Below are 14,183 nucleotides of genomic sequence, written 5' to 3' on the forward strand. Positions count from 1 at the left end.
TCTTACCAGAATAGCTTCGCCACCCAAACACGCAGAAGCTGGAAGAAGGACTCGATCCGTATTCCACGTCTACAGTGTCGTGATGCTCCGTGTGGCAGGAATACTTTTCTGTGGATTGAAATTAAAACAAATGTTGGGGGCCGACCGTCTACCAGAGATGAGCATGGATTAGGTTTTGAAAAAACAGGATTTGTGAAATTTTTTAGGATTTGGATTGGATTAGGATTAGAGATTTTTTTCTGAACGGATTAGGATTGGATTTACCGATTTTCTGGGAGATTAATATGTCGTGTGGCGAATGGCGACAAACTTTATTCAGATCAGTTATTGATGTACTTATAGTACACTACACTATGGTTCGCTTGGTGCAAATGAACATGAGAGGTGCAGCCCGATGATAAGTTATTTTAAATCAAGAGAATCGTTGGTTGTGCAAGTAAATTTTCCAATCCCTCCCTTGCATAAATTAGCATTTTTTCTGAATTTAAAGTTGGAATCTGATTAGGATTGGACATGGAAAAGTTATGGATTAGGTTTTGGATTTGGATTTGAAGTTTCGGATTTGGATTGGATTAGGATATAGAAATTCCAAATCCGCTCATCTCTGCCGTCTACCCTGGTAAATTTTCTCAAAATGCATCATAGTAATATACTAGTATGAAGTGCATGCCAATAATCAAACCAAGACGGTTTATGAAAGCTGTTATCAAGTTTTGGGCATGATGGCCGAAAGTAAACCTTCAAACTGCAAAGGTACAGCAGGTACCAATGTAAAATCGACATCAAACCTCACCTATTGAATGACACATGAGCAGCGAAGCGCCGTAAGACTGTGATGCGTTCGACAACAGCGCAGATCCGAGAATATGCTGGAATCGCTGACAACAGACTTCGAAATTGCCGTACTGAGCTTCGTTTTTACGGACGTTATCTTGCGGACCTCTGCACGGAGTCAGTTCTTTCTTACCGTAGCCCAGTTGAAACATGGATACGGTCAGCGGATGCTGTATACTGTGAAGAATTCGCTGTGATAAAGCGCATTATCGAAACATAGCCACCATGGATGAGACAAACACAAGGTTGACAGTTTTATTCATTTCATTAAGCAGCAACATTCGCAACAGTTCACTAAATGGTAGTTCCATAAAATTTCGCACAATTAAAAGCAGATTTTAGAACATGCCTAGCTACTTGAAGCAGAAGTAGGAATCGGAAGGTCTGTTAAGTAGGTTTTGAAATTCGATTCGAAATGTCGCAGTTCGTTGCGAGTCTATCGTTGGTAACAGCATTCAAAATCGTAAGAAGCGTCGCAGCGCACATCAACTAATAACACCTCACCACCAACATTTGAAATGTCGTTTTTAAATTCGTATATCAGGGTTGTAAACCAGTCACAGGTTCCCGAGTCACAAGTCAATTCCGAGTCCAAGCCATTGTGTTCAATGTTCATTTTCGAGTTCAAGTCCTGTTCAACTCAGATTTTAACAACTGTTTGGGTGATATTAAATGCCTCGCATTCATAATATCGTAATTATCTTCACTTGACACAGTTTCTTACCCTATTTCACAAATACCAGTACTGATAGAGGAAATACCAATACTGTGGTACTGGCTTGGCCGACCGAGTCTCGAGTGATACGACTTGGTCGAGTCATGCGCAATGACTCAAGTAGAAGTAGATTCAATACACGACCCTTTGAAGTGACTTGAGTCAAGTAAAAAAATCGCCAACTCGAGTCATTACAAACCTGCGTATTATGTTACCGGAATAGAGGGACCACATCACCTCGATGAGATGAGAATTTAACCTAAAAACAACCAGATAAAGCAATATGAGCAGCCTCCACCAAATACATGTAAGTATAAGTTCCTTATTAATGACCAATGCTGCAAAGTAACACTGTGAGAGTGTATTGATATTGGAAAAATGCCTTTGAGTCCTTGAAACTTTTACCTACACCGCATAACATCATCACCACTATACCCAAGGCTTGGAAAATTGAGTATTCAGTCTGTATGATTTCCCGTCTCACATAATTTTCCGCCTCGGTCGGCATCATAGGGGTTGGTTGCACAGAGCCAGAAATTTGACTATTGATATAAAAAATCACTACCCACATTGATCGTGTCAGCACAGAATTTCGAACAACTCACGATTTATCAGTGTTTTTCTCATTTCCCTTCGCCACCCACAGGTAGCAATATTTCCGCGGATCGTTTTCAGGTTCCTGAAATGCAAACTGCAGCACAGGAGCGGTGTTGCTTTCGTATTCACTGCTATATCTGAAAGTACAATTTCAACAAACATCAGCATGTTTTGCACTCCAGCGGTAATCCCGAGAGTTATAGGAACAGAAGTGTCTGGGGGATCATACATATGATAGCCACGCAATTGGTTATGCAGTTTTGTTTTCAATGGGACTTCAATTATGAAGCAGCCTCCAGGACCGTCTCAACAAAAGCCTCGCAACGTCCATCATGAATAGAAAGAATATTTCATGTCAATTGTTACAAGTAAAAAACGTGAATAGCACTTCCCCAATAATGAGGCAATAATGCAGATCAAAGGTTGCTGCGGTAGTAAGAGTTACTGCTCAACAAAAGAAGTAACGCTTTAATTTTCTACTCAATTACAAGTAGTTGTAGCAATTCCCATGACTGTCAAACTGTGTATAAGGTCAGGACAGTACTCAAGTAGTTTCAAAAAGTAAATTTCGTCTAGGGTAGTCTAAGTGAACAGGGAGGGAGGTTTGGCTACTTTCGAAATTGCAAGATGCAAAATCACTAACAACTAGGGCGATTTTTTTGACATGTCAAAATAAGTCAAAATTACCAAGTCAAAATTTTTTTGCCACCTGCATTTTGTTTGTATCGTGAATGTTTGCACAGTCAGTTAACTTATCATTTGAAATTTTACAGCTTTCAGCCTACTTTATAGGCCTATCGTTGTAGATGGTCCATTATCTGCGCATTGTGAATCATAAACGGTCAATTGAAACAAATATGTTGAAATGGTGTTATGCTCAACGTACCGCAGCATCCTAACTGCAGCAAGTCTGCGTGGTAATTGATTCTTATATCAAGAAGCGCATGATGAAAAATTGGGATGTAGACAACATTGTCAGAATGAAGCAACATGGTGTGTCACCAGCCATGTACGCTAGGGCTGTTCAAAAATAACTTTTTTTCCTGAATCTTGCTGGTTACTTGATTAAATCGTTAGGTTGCCTTAAAAAACGACGCATACCAAATTTGAATTCATTCCGACAAATATTCGCGGGTTACGTAGAGTTTGAAAATTTTGGATTTGCCCAAAAACGCAAAAAAAAATTTTTTTCAAATTTTTCTGCCAACCCCATGAAATTATTGGGCTGTCTTCAAAAATTATGCAAAACAAATTTGACTCAATTCCAAGCCGTAGAAGCGGAGTTATTTCAGTTTTTATTCGATAATTCTGGGATTATCCTTGATTGGTGGATAATCCAAGAATTATCACCGAAAAACTGGAATAACTCCGCTTCTACGGCTTGGAATTGAGTCAAATTTGTTTTGCATAGTTTTTGAAGACAGCCCAACAATTTCATGGGGTTGGCAAAAAAATTTGCGAAATTTTTTTTTTTGCGTTTATGGGCAAATCCAAAATTTTCAAACTCTACGTAAACCGCGAATATTTGTCGGAATGAATTCAAATTTGGTGTGCGTCGTTTTTAAGGCAACCTAACGATTTAATCAAGTAACCAGCAAGATTCAGGAAAAAAGTTATTTTTGAACAGCCCTAATGTACGCACAAATCCAGCCAACAATTGCTGCTGATGAACGTTGTTTCTCCATTCTTGGCAAGCTACTTAGTAAGGACAGACACAATCTACCCGAGAATGTAGGAATGTATCTTTTGTTGTACTACAACAGATTTTAATTATTTCCATCATAATGCGTGATGTAACTACTGGAATTCTTCATAAGTCCAGATTCCGTTAAAGTCTTTTGATGTAAAAATTCGTCAGTTTTCAAGTCAGAAAAGTCTTTTCAGGCCAAACTACTTCGTAACGACAGACAGTTTCAACCAGAAATGAAGATAAGTAGGACAATTCTAACATTATGCGTGAAAACACCTAATTTGCATACGTCAGGTCAAAATTTAGTCAAAATAAAGGTAAGAAAAGTCAAAATTTTGATTTTTTAGGTAAAAAGTATTCCGTTTTTTGGTAAAAAAATCGCCCTACGCTAATAACAATACAGATATGTACAATTTTTGATAATGTATTCATCAGTTATAGCAGCTATCTCGTCAGTTCTTACGACGATTCACACATAACGGTGAATGCAAACTTATCCCAAAACTACTTCCTACTTTTTGAAAATCCAATTCTACATGCGTACCCTGTAAAACCGACCTAATCTGCCCATATACACTACTTAAATATTTATGGCGAGCTAAAACAATATAAAAACCGAGTCACAATTCAATTTAGATATACAGCCATAACCACTCACACAAGTCTCATCTTTTGGAGGCTGAAAATTTGAAATTGGCCAAAGCGAAATCCAACAAAGACGGAAGCCACTCTGGATTCGTAACGCATCGATGTAACAGCGGCTTGATTCGGATAGAAGGATTCCAGTATTTCATCGTCAGGCAGAGAGAAGTGGAACACACCCTCTTCATGTGACGATGCTGTGAATAGAATATGTTAATGTCAATACATTTTTCTGAAAATGGTTAATAGTGGCAAAAACCCTTAAGGACGGTTACGTGGTTGAACACCCCACTGACAAAATGGTGATATGAGGATCAAATTAAGTCAATATCAAAATAAATGCAGCAAGGGTCCTCTATACATACACAAGATCGCTGAACAGCTTGTGCCTGACTTAATTTACCTTGCAACTCAAAGGCCAGATGCCTGTGTTCCGAGGCAGCATTTTCTCTCATATTGGGAACATTTCTCGACGCAGGCTGGAGAAGATCTAGGGCCTCTGGTAAACTGCCGATACGTTCATCCACGTCCAACCTTCAGAAAAAACACTCAATTCATAAACAAAACAAGTACAGTTGCACAATCTACACAAAATAAATACAGTAATTTTCAAAGACACGCAAAACAAAGTTTAAGAGAAATATCAACAAAGTCCTCACTTGAGATCAACCAGGTAAACATGGCCCTCTTCAGTCCCAACAGCAACAATGCCAAAGAGGTATCGCAAATTTTTATGCAAATTTCTTGTAGCCGTAATCGCGCCTCCGGAACAGGTGATAATTTCCAATGAAGTCACCTAAAGGATAATATATCAGAGACTGGGCAGTGGGAAAATCATACATATAAAATCAATAGGACTTGGTAGGGCATAAGTAGTGCTTCATCTCATTTGAGTAGAGTTAGGCAAAGTTACTCTTTACTAAAGTGAGGTATATCCTAGTTAAGCTACCACTGGTATCAAAGCAAATTTCCTTTACCGCACGATAAGCTCTAATAATAATAACGGGATAATGCGCAATGCACATATCACACATATGCATTTCTACAGAGTCAGTATCTTGAAAAAACCAAACAGTGAGCCTGCTGGGTGTTGTCGCGGTTCAGGATACTTACAGGATATGGAAATGCAATCGCTTTTACAACTTTTGACATCAAAGGTTTGTAGACCGCCACACAACCTCTACCATCTTCAGTCCTAAGACCCACGATTACAAGATCTTCATGAATCTATACACAAATTAAAGAGCAAGCATTACAAGTTGTGAGAAAACACAGAAATAATCCCACATATGAAGGACATGTTCAAACACCAAAATCACACTAGAATAGCATAGTTTCAATTTATAGCAGTGAAAATTAACTCACTTGGCACGTGTTTACTTTGAATTGGGTATCACGGAATGCATTATTAAAATTGTAAATAGCGACGACAGCCTGGGACTTTGAAGATGCTATTACGAGACTGGCATCTCTGGCGATCCAGTACAGCCCACAATCTGAAAATAGATAACAGTTGTCAGTTGATACATATCGTATGACCGGCCTAAAAACATATTGAAGAGATGTTGAAAAATATAATTGAGATTCCCCGCGAAGCGATGTATAAGATGAGAGGTTGTCGGTTGAAAAGAGGGAAGTGTGTTCGATACACGAGAGAACTTACGCTTACAATGGTACAATATTACACTACAAAAAATAGACAAATTTGGTCTTAATGTCTCAAACCGGTTTTTTGGAAAAAAAGTCTTGAAGACCAATTGGGATTGCCAAGTAGGCCAATCTCTGTTTGAAATCTAAGACCGTTAGGTTTTGAGTGAAGGGAAAGCGCGAGATCTGAATTTGCAGTGTTGGGATATTATTGTGATAATGGGTTTACAAGACATTCACTAGATCACGAGATAACATTATCAAGGTACATGACACTTACCACTTAATATAGAAAACTCAGAACAATATTGCCTATATGGCTGTCTGAATCAATACTAGCATTTCTGTTGGGTCTGATTTTCAAGACCAGGCTAAATTCGTATTCAAAATGAGACCAAAAAAACTGAAGCATCAAAAATTGTCTCAATAAGCTAAATACGTCTAGTGTTATTGTCTCATGGCAACTTTCCGGTTTTATTTTTATGACCACAGACAATTTTGTTTCTTGATTTACAAATTTTGTCTCAAAAACAAGACCAAAAGTATTGTTGCATCAAAAACTATCTTAATAAGCACAATGTGTCTTTTAAGATACGCTTGTTGGTCATATTTTGAAGACCGAATAATCGTGACAATTCTATGTCGTCTTAAAAAGTCGAATCAGTCTCAATTTCAAGACCTCACTTCATCATTGAGACTGAAATTGCTGAAAATGAGACCAAATCATGCTAATGTCTTGAATTTGAGACCAAATGAGTCTAGTTTTTGTAGTGTAACTCATTTGTTATACTCCTCAACCTCAAGGATATGCACAGCAGAAGGCTGCCAATGATATGGTGCTTTTCTACTGATAACTATCTACTTGGATATGAACTTCCAAACACAAGAAAATCATTTCGGATTCAGCTTATACATATAGAATCGGACCGTCTTTGCAGTGAATATTGAAGCCTTGATAAGGAGCATACCGTCAAAACTTCATTAAAAAGGCAACATTTGATATATACTACTGAAATGAAACATTATTAGCACACTGGGTTTCTGATTATTAGAAAGCAAGGCTGACTTCCAGGTTTTGCCATTGAAAAGGTATAAAAGGTGTATATAGCATGAAAGATGCAAAAGAGAAAGTTATCTTACAGTAACTCACCAGAAAATATGCCACCAACAACAGCTGTATCGCCACAATGCCAGGAGTTTGTCGTTGATGACTCTGGCTTCGCAGAATTCAGAATAGATAATGCAGACTTGGGATGAGAAAATCCATCTTGTCGAATAGCTCTCAACGTGGGGACATGGGATTCATGCCGCATTATTGGTATTTAAAAATATATTCGCCGCTTGAAAGACATAAACAATCCAAATCCGATCCAACTTTTGACACATCCAGCAATCACCAACAACCACACACTGCAATGGTAAAATGCCGCCGTGTTTAGAGATTGAAGGGTAAAGGTCAATTGTCGCGCACCATTACATGACAAGAACGCAAACTAGAAGAAGTTGGTTAACTTAGGATCGGGAAGTTTATCGTCATTTCATCTAAATAAATATGCCTAGATAATTGCTGCTGATTGATATTTATTCTTCTCGCGATATCTTTATCTGTATTTAATTGACGTACTTCGTTGTGCACGTACGTACCGTCAATTTCGTTGGCACATTTGAAATAATCCCATAACTAAACGCTACTTCATTCACATACTTTAGGCTTTGCTGTGAATAAACAAGGAGTCTCGCCTCACCCTCTTCTGTGAAAAACAAGTAATATTCCTACTTTATTGATATCGATATGATAATAGTGTACCATTTTTATTATTGTTGGTTTATCAACGTATATTTCAAATTAGATGAAGAGGGTTGGTTGTTTGATTATGGTTTTCACATTGAGGTCAGTCATGTTCACAGCAAGGACAGTCTTATGTTCAAAATAAGGTCAGCCAATCAATCAGGTTTATTAATATTTTCATCGTTTCAAAGCATCACAAGACTGCGATACAATAAGCTCAATTCACGGTTGCGTTAGTATCATTATGTTTGGGGTGAAGGTGAAGGTTCTAACGAGACTAACCGAGCAGAAGCTCTCGGTCCAACCCTGACCCTCACGTCCCTCAACAGTCAGTATAACCCCAATGACCTTAATGATAGTAGCTCTCAACAGTGGAGTGATCGTATTGTTAGGGTTACCATATGTCCAGAGTTGGCAACACAATCAACAAAAAATACGGCACGACTGGTATTTTCTATTTTAAGAGTAGAGATGGGAAAGATGACCATTTTTTTTAGTCAACACCACAGAAGTATATCCTAAAAAAGTGGGTAACCCGGGGTGGGGACAAAGTGATGACCTTCGTATGTTTGTGTTCCTATCTCCTGGCCAGGCTATTCAGATCATTTCTTTTTTCGCGAATTTTCCTACCCCGACCGTACTGTATCAAAATCAGCTATATAGGCTACTCGGCGCATGAGTTATGATATCAGATGAACTACCCACAAGCTATACACTGATCATATTACTAGCAGAGTTGGTAATGCCCATATATTTGTTAACAGAGTATATATTTTCGAAAATTGCAGTTGTTTTGTGTTGTCGTGGTGATTCATCTATTAATTTGAACTACATATAAAAGGTATATGACACGTAGGCTATGAAAAATGCTTAATTGAATGCTTCAGCAGCAATGCTGGCTACTTCGATCACCTGGATATTATTGCTACATATGCACTCCACTGAGCCTTATGAACATTTAACAACTGCTCTAATTGTGAATTTTTAATCATTTTGTTACCCTGTGAACCTCCAAAGTCTACATTGACTATAAAACCAGATTTTTCATGAAACATTTTTTATATTTTTAGTTTTATTGTTCAGCTATATTCACCATAATGGAGGTAACAGATTCTGTGTCGAGAGGTTGTTTTATATCCCGTGGAAAAGGGAAGAAGTCTGATATTGGTCTGAAAATGTTTTTCGGAAACGATAAAAGATGTCGTATGTCTGATTCATTATTAGACAAGATACATACATCCGTGAATACAATTCATACCGGTGCAATGGAGCAACTTTTTAAAAATATTAGTTCCTTTGTTGAAAGGGCCTACTTGGATCGTCAAGACTATAGCACGGACATACCAGCAGCTGCATTGATTACCGGAATAAACATGACAGGACAATTTGACTCGGTATCACTTCTTCACACAACAATCAAGTCCTCTGCGTCCCCTTATATTGCTGTTGTAAATGCAAAAAACAGCCAAGATACCAAAGCAGTTATGAAGTGTATCGGCGCACAATTGATGTTCGGAAACTATGCAGGAATTCATGATTTATCTATTCAGGAAAACTCCATGGAAAGCGAAATGCAATTTCAACCGAATGCTGCAATGAAACCCACTTCGGCAGTGACAATGATAGATATTGAGAAATGGTATAATGGTGTGGTGGATGAATCAAATGAGAGGGAAGAAATTGTCATCATATTCAAAGACACGGAGCTCTTCTCTTCGTCCGTTCTTCAAGACTTGATTGCTATGATAAGTGGAGTCGTTCAAAGGTTGCCTTTTGTGTTGATATTTTGTGTAGCCATGCCTTGGGTCAATGTTGTCGACCGACAGTTGCCTTATTCCTCGATTTGTAATCTGAACTTGACCAAATTCTATGCGCCATCGTCGTCAGAACTGCTGACAATAGTCATCGACGAAATTCTCCTGAAAAACAATCATTCTTTCAAACTAGGAGGAAAGTCGCTGCAGCTTCTGTTAGATCGGTTCTTGTGCAACGATTTTTCATTAGAGAGTTTTCTGCAAGCGTTGAAATATTGTATTTTAGAGCATTTCTATAATGAACCCGCATCTCTCCTGTGCACCAATAATCCAAAGAAGATCAAGAAGCACGTACAAAGTATGGACGTGGAAGATTTGAAATATATCCAAACACTGCCATCAGTACAAAACCATCTAGATACTCTTGTTGAGAAACAGAAAGATTCTCTGTTGAAGTCCAACAAAAGTTTTCGGGAATTCATCACCAAATCCATATCCGAACTTCGTCATTTTCACAGCTGCTTCTACTTTGCATTGAGGTCTCTGTACAATCTGTGCAAATCTCTACCCTGCAGCGACCTGGCTTGTAGTTTACGACAGTTATATTGCACAAGCTACACCCGTCCCATCACTGAAACGGTAGATTATAAACGAGCCATGGTGCTGCTCAAGTCGTGCTCGAAACAGCAGATAACTGCAAGGCTGGACGCCGTGATTAGTAATTTGGAAGAATTCGACCAAATCCAAGATGTCGCCAACGGTAATTTGTATCTACAAAACCTGGTTAAAATCCGAAACGAAATACAAGCTTTTCTTGTGAAGTTGAATTCCGATGATCCAACGCCAATTGGTGACGATTTGCCGGACATACAACCCGATCAACCTTTGGAGAAGGTGAAGTACGCGTATCAATTGAGAGAGGAATTGCAGACTCGATTCAAGCAAAAGCAGATGAGAGAAATGACTGGTTTCCAGAAATTGCGTGAGCAAATCATCGATCATCTTGACGGATTCTTCAAGGACACTCTCAAATCGCCGAGTTCTTTCGTATTGTATGAAGCATTTTACTACGAATCAACTTCGAGCTTGCGCAGTCATGTCTTAGCTACTCCTCGGCTTGCAATACAGACGGCGTTGTCGAAGCCATTTCGGTTTCTCGGCAAGAAAAGCCCTCCCACAGACGACGACTGCATACCCGAAGGTACTCCCGACGTATGCGTCGCATACAAATTACACACGGAATGTGGACGTATCATCAACCTTTATGACTGGCTGGAAGCTTTTCACTTGATTGTAACTTCCGGGCAGGATGCTGAGGGCGATAGTGAGATTACTGAAGAAACCCAAGCTCGCTTTACTAGGGCGGTGTCGGAATTACAATTCTTAGGACTGATTAAGCCCACTAAACGAAAAACTGATCATGTTGAGAGGCTGACTTGGTAACGTGTAAGCTTCCCCAGCACACATTTAACTGTGTATACTGGTGATTCAGACTACCCGGTACGCAGATATAAATGTTACAGCTGTGAACCTTTGTTTGTTAAGACTTTTGGTCCTGAGCTACTGTTTTACCCAATGCTGCCTTACATCGGAATCTGACGTTATCTTTGGTCTCCATACCGTTATCTGACAAGTCACTAGCATAGGAAATTTACAGGAATAGCAATGTAATTCCGACAAAAAGCTACCTTTTAATAATTGACCCATAAGAATATCTTTTTTGCCAAAGTTCTTCTGAGATATTGCATACGTCACTTCGGAGATTGAGATTTTGTCATTTGTCCTTCGATAGCTTACCTTTGTGGTAATTGTGAAAATGAATAAATTTCATGAATATGTGTCCAGTTACATTGGTCCATCATGCCTTATTGCTCGAAATCATCATGGGTTATCTTGGAATAACAAAATCATTCAGTCAAAACTAAAGCTATTTCATTGTATCTTAAGCCAAAAAAGTTATATATAGTAAATATTTCCATATTTTGATAATATGTTTTGATTCATGATTGATGAAACTTAGTTGCAGTGATACTGATCATTACACCTGTAAAATCCCTACTTCATGTTTGAATTCATTTGAAACACTGTTCTGCTTCTAACTGCCTGTTCTATTTATATTTTCCAGGTGACCTGATAAGGTCTTCCTCCTGTGTGGTATATATATCCTGATTTCTTGATAGCAGGTTGTAATCAAATGCTGAATGATGGCATCCAAGAGCCTGCAGGACATGGGGAATGTAGACGAAAAGGAACAGACTTGCTCTGACAGCGATGGCGCCTCGCCAGCCCATAAAAGCTCTGCGTCGTCGTCATCAGGGAAGCAGGGAAAGACTTCACGGCTAGATGCTCTCGCTCAACTTGATTTCTTCCTGAACGACATTAGCGAGACAACTGAGAAAGTAAAGAAGGAGGAAGAGAAGAAGCTGCACTCGGACAATACGAATTCCGTGCTGACAGAGGCAAATCTGAAGTTGCACCATGAAACTTCATCGAAAGAACTGCCGAGAAAGTGGAACAGTTTACGTTCTGTCGCCAGTGTTGATAACGCCGAACAAGCGCCTCAAAGACACATTTCGTATGAGGATATTTTGTCTGTGAAAGAAGACGAAGCGACCGCTAGGCCTATCATGAGCAGCAAGGACAAAATGAGTCTCGCAGAAAAAAGAGCGACCTACTCATTTGCATCTATCTCAAGCCAAGGGAGCGATAACTCGGCTCCGAACACTTACGGGTTACAACGTCTCAATCAGCTGTGTGACGTTTTGGAGCAATACGAGCAGTCGAATAAGCGAGCTTCTCACGTCGAAGGGACAAAGACAAAGCACCTGGCTATCGGAGATTCACATACATTGAAGAAACGCTCTGGAGCGAATAAGCATCCCACGCAACGTCACAGCGCATCTTTTGTTGTCCCAACCGACAAGCCGCTGAAGAGAGTGAAGCAGGGAAAGATGAAACCGTTGAAATCAAAGTATCTTTCCACGCTCTTGTTCCCTTCCACGGCAAAGTCGACTGAAAATTTGAAAGGGACTTCCTACCAAACTTTAGACAGAATTCCACAGAAAGTCGTCGTGGAGAAGCCGTCTCATAGCTACGCTGCGGACGACATGGCGCTTAAGAGGTCGCCTATTGAAAGCAACGTGAAGCGCAGAAATTCAAGCGTGAAAGAGTCAGTCATTAAAAGCAGCGATTACTTGGGTTTGGATTACATTGATTCAATAGACGGGCGTGCCGTTAACCAGCAAGTTCTCTCAAATAAGCCATCCTTGTCTGATGACATTAGCGCTACTGTGCAATCGTCATCATCGCAAGAAAGTCCGTCTAGCGTCAAGAGTGCCGAAAACGCAGAACGTGACGGTTTCAAAAAGCTGAACATCGAAGAACGAGAATACAGGAATACGCGTAAAATGACAGAGTGGGTCATGCTGCAGCAAGTTTTCCCGGCACCGGAAATCGATTCCAGCCTCTCGCTGTTGGGTCATCTCGGTTCGGTGCTGTCTTCGGGCAAGGAACAGAAGAAATCGGGCTACCTGTCGAATTTGAAAGTTGGTTCCGGACGCGCCAAGACCGTGAAGAGAAGCGAGAATACGTTCCTTCCGGAATGCGACGGCGCTGAATTTTCGGGCGCTTTCCACGCCGCTCATGCGATGACCAATCAACTCACGTTGACATTGGCCCCGAGTGAAATTGAGATGCTATCAAGCCGTATGACAGCACCTGTTTCACCCAACTTATATCGTAATCAAACGATACAAATCTCGTGAAATTTTCCTTTCTGTATACATTCCTATCAAGCGTAGCTGGGATCAAAAAGGGTTATTGAATCCTGCTAATTTGTGACTGCACAATGCACATAACCCTAAATTGTAGAATTGATGATGCCATCACGTGTGATCATGTCCTGTCTTCAGCATTTGAATAATTATGCTGAATCCAATCAACAGATTGGCCAGTGCTCATCTGCCAATGTGTTATTTCAAGCATTGAAGAAGCATCCGCGTTTATTGAAATTGTTTTTGAATATGCATGCCATTTCAAAATGCTATACCTGTAGATGGGATGCCTGCATTATTGACAGATCTTGCCCTGTAGATGTAAAGTATATTTTGCACTTCACGTTACAATATGTTATGTTGATACATATTCAAAGTAGAATGCTGGAATCTATTTTATTTATATATGTCCGTCTGGTGCAGAATGTTTCCCATTCTCATTTGCAATCTTTACGTGAACTTGCATATCTAACGGCATAAAGTTGGAGTTGTTGATCCACTGACTTTTATTTCTTTGTGCTAATAGCGGTACTGATGTTATATATTCGTATAGCTACTAATATGCAGTTATTTCTTACAAAGTTTCGTTATCCTATTGTGACTGCACTTGGATTTGATATGCTGCTTTTCTTGCTCTTTTCATCACTAAACACAGCCGTTTCTATAAAAATGTTGTTGATGGCGTGACGGGTAACAGGGTATTAGTAAATGCATTCCGAGGAGCATCTAAGAACGAACCATG

The 14,183-nt window shown here is 39.6% G+C and overlaps 2 protein-coding genes across 5 annotated transcripts in view; one reads left to right on the top strand and one right to left on the bottom strand.

Annotated features, from left to right (window-relative positions):
• LOC145455144 (uncharacterized) overlaps nucleotides 1-7,560 on the bottom strand; it is a 77,669-nt gene extending 70,109 nt beyond the window's left edge. For all 4 annotated transcript variants that reach the window (XM_080333104.1, XM_080333103.1, XM_080333102.1 and 1 more), the window contains exons 1-9: nucleotides 7,276-7,560; nucleotides 5,844-5,974; nucleotides 5,592-5,705; nucleotides 5,138-5,274; nucleotides 4,882-5,012; nucleotides 4,495-4,675; nucleotides 2,155-2,283; nucleotides 794-1,011; nucleotides 7-108 (exon numbers count right to left, since the gene is read on the bottom strand). In XM_080333104.1, the coding sequence (XP_080189230.1) occupies nucleotides 7-108; nucleotides 794-1,011; nucleotides 2,155-2,283; nucleotides 4,495-4,675; nucleotides 4,882-5,012; nucleotides 5,138-5,274; nucleotides 5,592-5,705; nucleotides 5,844-5,974; nucleotides 7,276-7,438 (1,306 nt within the window). In that variant the 5' untranslated portion in view covers nucleotides 7,439-7,560. The remainder of the gene's footprint in view (nucleotides 1-6; nucleotides 109-793; nucleotides 1,012-2,154; nucleotides 2,284-4,494; nucleotides 4,676-4,881; nucleotides 5,013-5,137; nucleotides 5,275-5,591; nucleotides 5,706-5,843; nucleotides 5,975-7,275) is intronic.
• A 1,100-nt stretch (nucleotides 7,561-8,660) lies between these two features.
• Nucleotides 8,661-11,793, top strand: LOC145455148 (origin recognition complex subunit 3-like). Its single transcript, XM_080333107.1, has one exon. It carries the CDS (start codon nucleotides 9,012-9,014, stop codon nucleotides 11,109-11,111), a length of 2,100 nt encoding a protein of 699 aa, XP_080189233.1. The 5' UTR covers nucleotides 8,661-9,011; the 3' UTR covers nucleotides 11,112-11,793.
• Nucleotides 11,794-14,183: the final 2,390 nt, after the last annotated feature.

Source organism: Botryllus schlosseri, chromosome 14, assembly GCF_051294905.1.
Source record: "Botryllus schlosseri isolate E-star chromosome 14, Bs_hap1, whole genome shotgun sequence".
NCBI lineage: Eukaryota > Metazoa > Chordata > Ascidiacea > Stolidobranchia > Styelidae > Botryllus > Botryllus schlosseri.

Bases quoted from the DNA above. Each gene is read 5' to 3' on its own strand.
- LOC145455148 (XM_080333107.1), top strand. From the start codon at position 9,012: ATGGAGGTAACAGATTCTGTGTCGAGAGGTTGTTTTATATCCCGTGGA.